A 13,439-nucleotide genomic window follows, 5' to 3' on the forward strand; every position below is an offset into this window, starting at 1 on the left:
CGTGGAGTTCTTCAGATTTTCACATATTTATAGGTACAGTACATCTAAAAGATGCATTAAAAATAATAAAACAAATCAATTAATAATATTTAATATTAGTAATAAAATAATATTTTATAAAAATATAAAAAGTTTTAATATACATCTAAAAAATGATATATTAAAAATAATTAAATAAAAAATAAATACGCTAATATTTTACATTAAGAGCAATAAAATAATAATTTTATTGAAATATAAAAAATTATAATATACATTTAAAAACAATGTATTAAAAATAAAATAAAAATAAATAATATTTGATATTTTAATAACATAAAAAGTAATATAGATGTCAAAAAAATAATGTGCTAAAGATAAATTATTGTTCATATTTAATACTACTTTAATGTACCAATTAATATTAATATCAAGATATTTTAAAATATTTGATGATAATATACATAAAAAAATAATGTATAACAGTTGTTTATATTATTATTTTCTAGGTTTTTCATTCCCTGTGAGTCAGAATCATCAAAATTACAAGAAATTAAAGCCTGAAATATTCAACTGAAATTCACTTTTTTTTTTAGACCAATTATTATATAAAAACATTTATTATCTAGATATGTGTGTGAACAACTGTCCAGGAGAGCAGAATTTATTTATAAGAAATATCTTTATTTTAGATTTACAGAGATATTTACAGAATAAAATAACATTTCAATGGTAGGCTACTGTGATGCTGGAGGAAGTTCATGCTGACAGATTTTAAACAGGAGATCTGCAAAAGAAAAAAAGGAACATTGTTCTGACACTTACAGCTTCCAAACCATCCAAAAATAAAAACGGAAACATCCTGAGTTTCTTTCTAATAAAACAACAACAAAAACAAACAAACCGTTTATCAACAGTAGCTGGTGACTGAAATCTAAAAAAAAAAAAATCCAAGGAAGAATAATCGGACAGAAGATCCAGCGAAGTTTCTAATAATAAATGTGCAGCTGTTTGGTTTCCCAGGTCCGTCTGGGAATATTCATCACGTGGTGAACCGTTGAAGGAGCAGAAAAGGGAACAGGAAGTGCTCTGTGCTTCGATGGCGGCAGGTTTGTGTCAGGATTCAGGTTCTGGAGAAGCGTCTAAAGCAGCAACAGTTTTGCATTTCATCAGTGGCGCCCCCCAACGGCCAGACCAGGCAAGGAAAAATTATACATATTTTAGGAGTGGGAGATACGGACCTGTCCAGGGTGACGCTGCCTCTCACCTGGAACGTTAGCTGGAGATAGGAACCAGCACCTCCCGACCTCACTAGGGACAAGGGTGTGAAGAAAATGGATGGATGGATGGAGTGGGAGATAAGGAGTTCTAATTTTATCACAATATTTTGTGGTACTATTGTGAAAATGATAAAGAATAATGACAAAAAACTATTTATTACTTGTTTTTTTTAGGTAACTATATGGCTATGAATGCATGGATCAGCATTCATGGCACCACAAACACAAATACTGCTTTCAGAAAAACATTTCCAATTGAAATTGGCTCTTTCCAGATGTAACTTTCTTAAACAAGTGTGATTTATATCACACTTTTTTATATCATATAATAATATCTTTTTTTGTATTATTTTATGTGTATGTATGTATTTATTGGGTTTTATGTGTATGTGTTGATTAAAATAGATGATTGTATGCCTTTGTCTGACCTGAACATGAGTTACTGGGGAGCTAACATTTTTCCAGACCGGGCCCTGGCCCCCTCGATCCCCCCTCTTGGGGACGCCACTGCACTCAGGTAAAGTCTCCCCGTTTTTCTCAGCATGTCTCAGAGAGTCCTGTCCTCACAGCTCGCAGCGGTCGTCCTCGGCCTTATAGCGGTCCATGATGCTCAGCACGTCCTCCAGGATGGACGGGCCCAGGTCCAGGTCCAGGTCCAGCCTGGCCAGGGAGTCGGCCGGCTGGAGGCCCGGCACCGGGCATGGCGAGTCACTGCGCTCGCTGCTCAGATCCTCGTTGCTCAACCCGGCGTCCGAGTCCAGGCTGAGGCCGCGGCGGACATCCGGGGGTCCACACGTCTCCGACACGGAGTCCTCCGACGACGCCTCCGAGAAGGACCCGGATGATGGGACGAGCCCGCGCACGGCGGACGCTTCACAAACTTCCGGCTGAGCGTCACCCGGCTCACCTGGTTGCTGGTCCAGGTGGAGCCGCGGCGGCTTGGGCGGGGCCTGCTCGTGGGCGACGCACACCGGCATGGACACGGTGCTCTTCAGCAGCCCGTTGGAGGCCTGCTGGTAGTGGCAGCCGTTGTAGGCGAAGCTGCGGGGCTCCTGCGTGGCGGCCTGGTCCACGCTGTGCGAGCGGGCGTGGCCGTGGCCCGGAAGCATGTCCATCTTCCCCTGGAGGAAACCCACGTCTCCAAACATGTCCCCCTTGCCTTCCGGTCCCACGTGCGCGCTGTGGCGCACGTCGCCCAGCGGGGGGCTGATCATGTCCCCCGACAGGACGTCACGCAGCCGCAGCCTCTTCCCTTTCTTTGGGGTTGTAGTTTTTAGGTAGATTGGTGTCTTTGCTGGCATTTTTGCTTTTTAAAAAGTGTTTGAGTAAAAGCAGAAAGACTGAAGTATATTTTTTAAATCAAATCAGCTTCCTCTCCTGCACAGAAAAGCCATATCCGGAGTGAAAAACGTGATCTTGTCTGCAGAAACTTCAGGAATGTGGCAAGAAAACACCGGAGATCTGAGAGAGGGAAAAAAAAGAAAAATTAATCAAAAAGAGATGAAGAGGAGAGTAAAAAAAAATCACAATGTGATAAACAAGATGGAGGGAGATTTATAAGCTTCCCTCCAGAGAAAGAGGACATGTGATTCACCCCGAGGCTTGAAAACTGCAAAAACAAAATATTACCAAGTATTTTAGTCTAGTTTCTAGTGCAAATATGTTAGTACATTTGAAACAAAACAAAACTAACTTAAAAGTAACTTTTCAGCAAGATTATTTACTTAAAACAGGAGGTTGTTTTTAGTAAATAATTCCTTAATATTCATGAAAAGTAATTATGCCACAGTTAGACTAACCTGATTAGAGTTAACCCCACCACACCCGGTTCTTCAAATCAAACAAAATTGCTGTCAAACGTTTGTGCAGTTAAAATTTTTGCTTGTGCTGCTATTTAAAGATATAATCAATTTAAATATATTATTAAAAAAGTTTCCTCAGAGGTCATCATCAATATCTGCAAAGCAAAAGCAGCACAAACAACAACAAAAAAATGCTGCACAAACGTAGTCGAGTTGATTGACACAATTTTGTCTGATTTGAAGAGAGTGGGGGGGGGGTCTGGTTGACCTTTCATGACCTCTGGAAACATTTATTGGCATCTTTAAACTGATAAATAGCAGCATTAAAAAATATATCTGGAAGAAACGTTTGGACCAGTTTTGTTAAATTTGGAGAAGGTGAGAGCAACATTACTCAGGTTGAGATTACTGTTGATTCTTGTTAGAGGTGAAATAATTTGCCAGTTGAATTAGAATTTTTTCATCAATATTAATGAATTATTGACTTCAAACAAGCTACTATTTCATCTTGTAAGCTTTAACTTATTTCAAGAGCACTAAGATATTTCCACTAGGAACTAGATCAAAACTATTTGGAGTTCACCTCAAAAACACAAAACGCTGCCAAGTATTTTAGTCTAGTTTGATGTGGAAAAAGCTTAATGTTCTTGAATTAAGACAAAATAATAAGTAAACCCTTAATATTGATGAAAATGTTCGGGTTCCACTGGGAGATACTTTAATTTACAAGACATTTTTCCCATGTTATAACTAGAACTTTTTCATCAAAAAAAAAGTTGATGAAAAACTTTTATTTAAGGAATAATTCCTCAAATTATTCTTTAATAATAATAATTTGAGGAATTATTGACTCAAAACAAACTCTATTTTCTTGCTGAAAAGTTACTTGCAAGTTAGTTTCCTCTTAATTCAAGCCTACTTAGATATTTGCACTAGAAACTAGAACAAAAATAAAAAATACTTGGTAAGATTTTGTGGATTTTGTGTTTTTGCAGTGCAGAGTCAAACAGCAGGTTCAAAGTTTCTGCTTTCTTTCTCTTATCGCCTCCAGAGACAGCGGAGCATGTGACGGGTTCACGGCCGGGTCGTCTCCTAGCAATGTTCAAGAAACAACAGGACTGACCTTTTTCTGACCCCTAATATCTTAATGATCCATAACAATTTAAATTCGTTTATGCAAAAACCAAAAACCTCTCAGTGATTTTCGCAGAAATGTTGCAAACAAAAAAACGAGTTTGCATTTTTCACATTTTATACATCCCTGTGCAGAAATGAAGCACCAACAGCCGCATGTGATGAAATTCTGGGATCCATCACTTGACAGCATCATCTGAAAAACTGCTGCAAATGTTCACAGAGCTCCAGAGGTACGGAAAATACTTTTAAAAGATTCATTTTAATTGATTTTCTCTGCAAAAACAAACTATTACCAAGCATTCCGGTCTAATTTCTAGTGCAAATATTTTATTACACTTGAAATAAGAGAAAACTAATTTACAAGTAACTTTCTACGCTAATAAAGCTTGTTTTAAGTCAATAATTCCCTAGTATTGATTGAAAGTACTACTAGTAGATTATTTCACTTACAACATGAGAAAAATATCAGGGATGTCCAAAGTGTGGCACAGGGACCATTTGCGGCCCTCTGAATGATTTTGTTTGGCCCCTCTGCCCACAGACGACCTAGTGGAGAACAAAACACCAGACTGAAGACATTTATCATTCAGTTTTTAGTAAAAAAAGAGAAAATCGATGAATAATGCAAATGGAAATTATTAATTCGTCAGGTAGTTAATTGATTTGTTGCTTTTGGTTTTGCATTAGGTGGTTGGATGATAAATTCTTTTTAGTTAATGATTTTTAGCAAACTATTGGACCATAACATCAATAATAACTAGAAAAATGTGTTAATTATTTACAGAGAAGAAGCCAGAACCAGAGGTGAGCAGAGCACCCAAAAAATGTACTTAAGTAAGAGTAAAAAAGTATTTAGTAAAAAGTACTCTGTACGTCTCTTTCAACAAACAACTGATGAGACTTTAACAGAAACTGCAGGTGTGTGTCTGGTGAATTTCTGGTTAAAACATGTTTGTTTTTCATTCAGAAAGTAGAGAATCCAGAAATTTCCCTCAAGTAAGAGTAGAAATACTTCATAATAAAATTACTCAAAGTGCAGCGTAGTAAAAATACTTGTACAAGTACAGTTTTCCAAAAAGTCACTCAAGTAAATGTAAATGAGTTGATGTAACCAGTTACTATCCATCTCCGGCCAGCAGCAAACAGAAGGAATGAAAAAGTTGCATCAAGCATGGAGCAACTTTTCAGCTTTGAATAGAACAAGACAGGATTCGTTTGAGCGACTGGTTGATGTTGCAAACACGTCTGTTACAAATTCCATAGAAGAAAACCGCAACCTGGACCGGTTCATGCCTGTAAAACTGGATTAATCTAATTACTGCAACAACAAAAAACACAAAAACCGATTTCCACAGGCGCCTCTGCAGTGAGCAGCAACGCAGCGTCTGAAACGGCAGCCGAGTCCGATTGGAGTGAAGAACAAAAACAATCAGAGGTCAGCCCTTCTCTCAACACAAAGAGCAATAAACTCCTCAAGTCCGAACCAAATTACGGAACAAATGAATCATGTGGATTACTAAAGACGTTGATGCTGAGCTCATAAACACACCCAGACCTAAATCTGGAACAAGTTTGACCACAACAAGGGAGAAACGAACCAGTCAGAACCGGTCCAGACGAACCGGTGAAGCAACACTTTCGTCGTAAACTTGGACGTTTTGCTGCAAAGCTGCAAAGATTTCAGCTCTCCAGCCAAACAATGACACAGAAAAGGCCGTTTCATCATGTTTTTGTAAATAAAAGGGATAAAAAAATAAAGCATAACTCGAGAGAAGAATCTTAAATGTGATTTAATTTAGAAGAAATTTAATCAACTGGATGCTACACTGCAAAAACAAAATCTTACCAAGTATTTTTGGTCTTGTTTGTAAACATCTTATACCAGAAATAAGGCAAAACTAACATACAAGTAACTTTTCAGTGAGGTATAGAAAATTTGTTTTAAGTCAATAATTGCGTAATAATGATGACAAAGTATGAGTTTTAATCCCAGATTAGTTCATTTATAACACTACATTTTTCCCTTGTTATAAGTAAAATAATCCGCCAGTGTAGCTATTAGATTATTATCAATATTAAGGAATTATTGACTTAAAACAAGCTAACATATCTTACTGAAAAGTTACGTGTATGTTAGTTTTGTTTTATTTCAAGATATTTGCACTTGAAACTAAACCAAATTTACTTGGTAACATTTTCTGTTTTTGCAGTGCATGCAGAAATAAACTGGATTCTAACTCACAAATAACTGGCGACACGCTTTCAGATATGATCGTTTATCCCATCCAATGTCTGTTTGATTCCTAAAAACCGACATCCTTTGCAACTGGCGGCGATTTTATGACCAAACTAAATCTTATTTGCTAATTTTCTGTCCTCTATAAAACCATTTTATTGGTTTTTCAGTCTATCCTCTCTGCCTACGCCACTATTACTCGGGTTATTTCATTAAAACAGATGTGAGTACGTCCTAAAACACACTTGTACTAAAAATAAAATAAATAAAAACTTAACTTAGGTTAGAAAATTGTGTTCTAAAAGGCATTAATGAATTCCAGAGATCCTTTGAAATAAATAAATTGCTTTTGTTGGGTTTAATTTTCACTGGGTATTTATTTTTCAAGATTTTAAACACTTACCTGCATCTTAACATTGAGCTTTAACAAAAAGGTCAAACATGATTTCTGATACACATTTTTTTTTAAATCACAAAGTCATCAGCAAAGCTAGTATTTTTGCTCTGTTGCTTTAATAAATATAACAAAGCTCGAAGTAAAGCACTTTGAAATGTCTTGCTGCTGAAATGTGCTATACAAATAAAATTTGATTGATTGATTGATAAACTCTTTTCAAATGTGCCATGTGTATTTTTTAAAAGACATACAAATATATATTTTTGGTATCAATAAAAACATGATTGTAGGGCTGAAAACCGTATCACGATATAAGCGTTTAATGTCAGTCGATATTGATAATCCTTGATTACTTTTTTTGTTTTAAGTATCTTAAATTCATCCAACTGGTGGCGTGGCCTTTCCTGCTTCATCCAGTTTTCACTTCACGCTGTCATTTTTTATTTTGAAGCAGTTCTGAGACGTGGTGCAGAAACTTTGAACTGCTGCTGCACAAGTTACTCAGCAGGTTGTTGCTAGGCAACCGAAGAGCGAATGAGCTAGTTGATTCCACCAAACTGGCTTAGCTAGCCGAGAGAGGCTAAAGTCTTTCCTCTGCATCTCCCAGAATGCTGTGCGGTTCCAGATCAGAGTTCATTGAATATTCCATACATTAAATATTGAATATGCCATCTAATATTTATTGATATTGATTCATGTGTCCATCCTTTCTCCCTGAAACTGTCTGATTTTATTATACACACATGGTCTCTAGAGCTGTGCATTTTAAATGTTGAATATACTGTATTTTTAATAATATACTGAGCGTGTGTCTTATTCTTGTATGTTTATTATTTATTTATTTTTAATTTTTATTGTGTGCTATGCTGGGACAAACAAATTTTCCCTCCTCGAGGATCAATAAAGTCTTATCTTATCTTATCGCAATATATTATTGTTATTGACTTATTGTCCAACCCTACATGATTGTATCATGACTGATTACAAAAAAATAAATAACTTTGAGAAATCCAGATGTTTACAGTACTTTTCTGTTTAGTTTAGAGCTAAATTACGACACCAGCTTAACTCCTCATGAAGGAAGTTTAGCTGGCGTTTCTTCGCTTCGTGCATCACCTTTCCTGGAAGCAGCAATCTGGGACACGCGCTGATGATGCAATCAACCACGGAGGAGGAGGCTGATCCAACATCTGTTTCTGCTCTCAGGCTCCATTTGTTTCCTGACTCTGCTTAAACGGCACCGTTGAGCCACCCGTGAGCTCATCATCATCATCATCATCATCATCATCTGGGACAAACAGCATTGTTGTTGTTGTTCCTCTGCAGGTCGGAGCAAAGCTGCACAGCAGGCGACAGTTGGGCAAAACGTGCTCTGCCTGTCTGGTAATCCGTTTGTTGTTTTTTACAGTAAAGGAAAGCTGATTTGATTTGTTGTTTGGTTAATATGGTTGTTTTTGCCAACAGTGGGTTTTTTGATGCGTTTAATTTAAAAATAAAAAACTTCCAAACTTGCGACTGATAACTTGTATTGACACAGAAAAATTAAAAAACACAGAGGAGGGGCGTGCTGTGGTGGCGCAGGGGGTTAGCACGCCCCACGTTTGGAGGCCTTGAGTCCTCGACGCGGACGTCGCTGGTTCGACTCCCGGTCCCGGCGACCTTTACCGCATGTCTTTACCGCAAAAAACCTTTACCGCAAAAAAAAAAACACAGAGGAAAGCCTTCATAATGTGAAAATTATGTTCTAATTTCTGAGATTGGGAAACTGCTCATGCACACTAAATAAATAATCTGCTTGTAAACAGGTCAGCAATAAATGACATCTTCTTGAGTGGCTGTTCGACCCTCGCTCCCTGCAAAAACACAAAGTTTTAAGTGTTTTTGTCTCACTTCTAACATCTTATCACACTTAAAATAAGGCAAAACTAACTAAGGAATCTTTTCAGCAATAAATAGCTTATTTTAAGTCAATACTTAATATTGAAGAAAAAATTCTAGTTCCACTGGCAGATTATTTCACTCGCTTCAATGGGCGCTCCACCGTTACCTAGCAACATCAGCCATTTTTCCCAAGGTGTAGAACTTTCTCTTCAATATTAAGGAATTGTGTACTTGGAACAAGCTCATATGCTGCTGAAAAGTTACTTGTTAGTTTTTGTTTAATTTAATTTGCTAAAATATTTACATAGAAAATTGACCGAAAATACTTGGTAAGATTTTGTGTTTTTGCAGTTTATGCCTTTCTATATAGTTTTAGCAAGAAGTCCATGTTTTAATCTACAAATCGAGTTATACCGTTAAATCTGTTTATATCAAGGCTTTTCCATGTAGCCACATAAAGATGGCTACAAAGTCGGCCTTCTATAACATGAATAACATTTTAGGGATTAAAAGAACAATATCTCAACACAATCTAGAGAAACTCGTCCATACATTAATCTTTAGTCGCACTGATTGCCGTAACAGTGTCTTCACAGACAGTGTCAACAGAGTCTGACTAAAAACTCAATCAGATCCAGAACGCTGCTGCTGGCGTTCTGACTAAACCCAGGAAAATGGAGCACATCACACCAGTTCTAAAGTCCTTCCACTGGTTTAAAATACTGTTGTTAGTTTATAAATCACCGAATGGCTCAGCACAAAAATACAAGTCACAGTGATAGTCACATGACCAAACAAATATAAAAACAAACAAAACTCATTATTTTCTCTGAACAGTTCAGTAGGGCAGTATAGTCAACAAATCTCCACATAAACAAACACTTTTTTCACATCACATGAGTCATGCGACCCACAATAGGATGTTACTACTGGTAGAAACCACAAAAAAGAAGATGAGAGGAAGTAGCTGAAGGATGATGTTTCTTTCATGACTTATCACAAACTTATTCAGTTGTGATTTTAACTGTTTTTAATTTAATAGAAACACAGCAATTGTAAAATTGTGTTTTTTCAACATTAGCAGAATACTAACAGCATTTCTATGAACTATTGAATTGGGCAACTTGAATTTGCTTAATGGAAAAAACTGCCATTTTGAAAAACCTCTTTTTCTCAATAAAAAGTTTTGGCACTAGGATTACGTGGCTTTTTCAGCGACAAAATTGGTTTATTTCTCAAAATTGCAATAGCAACACTTCTTTTGCTTCAGAGGAGGGACATCACAACAACCAGATGTTACTACTGACGGAAACAATGAAGAAAACGACGACAGGAAGTAGTAGAAGGATGATGGCTCAGCATGTTTTTGTTTGCAATAATGATTTATTGCAAACAAACTTATTCACGTGTGATTTTATTTGTTTCGTATTTAAGCAATGGCGAAATTATGTGTTTTCAACATTTGCGGAATATTGTAAGATTTTGCGCACATTTATAACGAAACGCAGCTGTTGTCCAACTCGGCCATCCTCCAGAAAGTGACATCTTCCTTCTCCCTAACAGTGATGACTACATGCGCTGCCTACACGTTGAATCAGCTCAGACTGTGATTCACGTCTCCTTTACATGTTGCAAAATCCGTCGCAGGAGCAGATTTTCGGTTTTCCTTCGCCTCGCTTTGTTGCCTTTCCCCTAACTGGGAGCAGTTTAAGTGGTTCCAGCAGCTGCTGGAGTGTGTCCAGTTAAAAAAAGGCTGTGGTCAGAAGAACAAAGTGAAGGTTTAATTAACTTCCTCAGCTCTCATACCGTGTGTGTTATGTAACTGCAGCCGCTGAGATCATCTTCAGGTTCTCCTGAAGTTTCCCCAGCTGACTGATTTCATTCCCCCACCGGGAAAAATCCACGCAGTTTCATTCTTCACATGGTTTCCTCTTTTAAAAATGACCTTTTAGCTCATTTCACCAACTTTGACGCATGTAAACTATTTCAACCTGTCTTATAGATTAGATTATAGTAACCAGTTATAGTCCACTGAACAGCTAGTGGGAGAAATCTTGTAAAAATATGAATAAAATGACGCTTTTCTTGCAAAAACGCATTGAAAAGCGTAAAGCTGAGACTTTTCCTGCCTGGTGTCCATATGGACGCGCACAAAGGGAGTGAGACCAGCAGCCTGCCAGAAGCTTTTATGTCAACAAATAAAACGTAACAAAGGTCACTTTTTACTCTTTTTGTTTCCATATAATAGAGACACAAAACCCCCATTCAGACGCTGAGCAGCGGTGACCAACCTCACATTTTAACGCATTAAAACACCTCCAAAATACAGAAAATAGTCATTTAAAGCCGATATTTACCTCAAGAATAAAATCTGTCTTTTCTCCTGGGAAATCACAGCGGGGTTTTTTTTTTTTTTTTTAAGTCCAACAATCCACGGACACGATGGAGAGTTTCCTGCGGGGAATAAACCTCTTACTGACGGGTCGTTATTATTGTCTGAGAAAGTTAAAGTGGATCAGCTTCCCAGCTGAAGGAGAGGCGTTAAATCAGGCCAGCCGGAGGGAAAGAGGGGGGACTTCCTGTTTAGGATTTCAAAATAAGATCAGAATCTAAAAGACTCTTGTTGGTCACAGATTTTATAGGTAATAATTTTTTAATGTCAAGCAAATGTAACTTGATCAAAAACAAATTGAATTTTGTAAACTATTTTAAATCTATCTATCTATCTATCTATCTATCTATCTATCTATCTATGTTTTCTGACACTGAATTTTATCCATCCATCCATCCATCATCCATCCATCCATCCATCTCCCCAGGCTGGGATTTAAACCCTGAACCTTCTTGTTGCTAAGCAACAACTTTCCCATCATGCACCTAATACATGTATTATAAAACAGCAACCAACATACGAGTATGTTTTATTTTGAAGGGCCACCGTCGCTGTCTCCGGTTTAGGCCTCATCAACATTCACCTACTTGACTATTCAGACCTGAAAATCCTCAGACAACCAATCAAATCCCAACGTTATCGATAGAAACTAATCAAAACTGATCAGAAGCAAATACTTTTCTTTATCAAATACGTTTCACTTAAATAAAGGTCAAAGGTTGGGAAATTAAAGTCAGTTAAACTGCCAAATGAAACGAGTTTTATCTTTTTTATTGATGCTGCTTTAGAAGTAACCTGGTCCACTTCCCTCGGGGTAATTATGGAGGCTTTTTACTGCCTGCGTGGAGGTGAGGAGAGCCATGAGCTTTAATTTCATTAGCAGCAGGAGCAAACACACAGAGCCACTGTTCAGGATCCCAAACCAGAACCGGAACCGAGCCAGGATGGACTCGGAGAAAAAAAAAATCCCTCCAGAAATAACCTTTCAGAGCCAGAAAGGCTTTGAAAGCTGAACTCATTCCGTTGTTTTCTTACAGATTTCCCTGAATGTGGGTCAGTCAAACACAACATTTTCCCCACAGAGCCAGGCAGTCTGCCCGTCACTGGGAGTTTTTCTGCTCTTAAATGTACCCTAAAATCTTTATTTGCTGGTGCAGGCGACGCTTACCCTACAGGATTGCTGCTGCTGCTGCGTAATTACAGCGAGGTAATGAGGATTTAACAAATGGAGAATGCAGATGCACGCTGTTTGCAGGTCACGCTGCAGGCGCATCGTGTTTACGGCCCCTGAAGGAGCCTTCAAGCCAAATTAAACCCGGTTCCCTCCGGCAAAAAAGATGCGATGGTTGGTGGAATAACCGATTAACTTCTTACAAGGTTGCATGGAAAGCAAAAAATGGTCTTGCACTGCAAAAACACAAGACCAAGTAATTTTCAGAGTGCAAATATTGTATTAGCTGAAATAAGACAAAACTAACTTAGAAGTAACATTTCAGCAACGAATAGAAGCTTGTTATAAATCAATAATTTGTTAATATTGATTAAAACGTTTGAGTGGCTGATTATTTCACTTCTTACTTCTTAAAAATGTTTTAAGTGAAATAATCTGCGCGTGGAACTATACGGAGCTAAATTGGAGCCATAACGTTTTGTTTAAAAGAAAAAAGAAATGAAACTGAAAAACAATTTGAAACTCAAAAATTATTTTGAAACTGACAAAATTTGAAACGGAAATAAAAGTTCTGAAATTAAAAAAAATACTTAAAGAAACTGAAAGAAATTTGAAGTTAGCAGATTTTTTTGAAAATGAAAATAAGTTTTTTCAGTTGCAGTTTTTGAAAAGTTACTTATAAGTTAGTTTTCTCTTGTTTCAAGTGTATTTAAATATTTGCACCTGAAACTAGACCAAAAGTAAGATTTTGTGTTTTTGCAGTGCACTGGAGTAATTTGTGGCATGAAAGACCCAAAATCTTGAAGTAAATATTCATTTTAATAACAAGTTAGTCTCAAACAAAAGAGAAAATTTGAGAATCAAACACTTTCGGTAAAAAAAAAAAAGACATTTTACATATATAGATTTTGTTCCTTAAAGTGGAAAAAAGTTTCTATAAAATGTTTGATTCTCAGATTTTCTCTTTTTGTTTGAGACAAATTTTTAACTAAAATGAATACTTACTTCAAGATTTTGGGTCTTTCATGCCACAAATTACTCCAGTGCACTGCAAAAACACAACATCTTACTTTTGGTCTAGTTTCTTGTGGAAATGTCTTAGTACACTTGAAATAAGACAAAACTAACTTACAAGCAACTTTTTATTAATATATAAAACCTTGT

The 13,439-nt window shown here is 37.0% G+C and overlaps 1 protein-coding gene across 2 annotated transcripts; it reads right to left on the reverse strand.

Moving 5' to 3' along the window:
• Window positions 1-1,590: 1,590 nt before the first annotated feature.
• On the reverse strand, window positions 1,591-11,235 carry zgc:154093 (cdc42 effector protein 2). 2 transcript variants are annotated; one of them, XM_027999531.1, is made up of 3 exons: window positions 11,070-11,235; window positions 4,649-4,744; window positions 1,591-2,720 (listed from the first exon to the last, which is right to left on the reverse strand). In XM_027999531.1, exon 3 carries the CDS (start codon window positions 2,558-2,560, stop codon window positions 1,823-1,825), a length of 738 nt encoding a protein of 245 aa, XP_027855332.1. In that variant the 5' UTR covers window positions 2,561-2,720; window positions 4,649-4,744; window positions 11,070-11,235; the 3' UTR covers window positions 1,591-1,822. The 2 variants fall into 2 exon arrangements, with proteins under 2 accessions (XP_027855332.1, XP_027855330.1); XM_027999529.1 differs by lacking the exon at window positions 4,649-4,744.
• Window positions 11,236-13,439: the final 2,204 nt, after the last annotated feature.

Source organism: Xiphophorus couchianus, chromosome 18, assembly GCF_001444195.1.
Source record: "Xiphophorus couchianus chromosome 18, X_couchianus-1.0, whole genome shotgun sequence".
In the NCBI taxonomy this organism is placed as follows: Eukaryota; Metazoa; Chordata; class Actinopteri; order Cyprinodontiformes; family Poeciliidae; genus Xiphophorus; species Xiphophorus couchianus.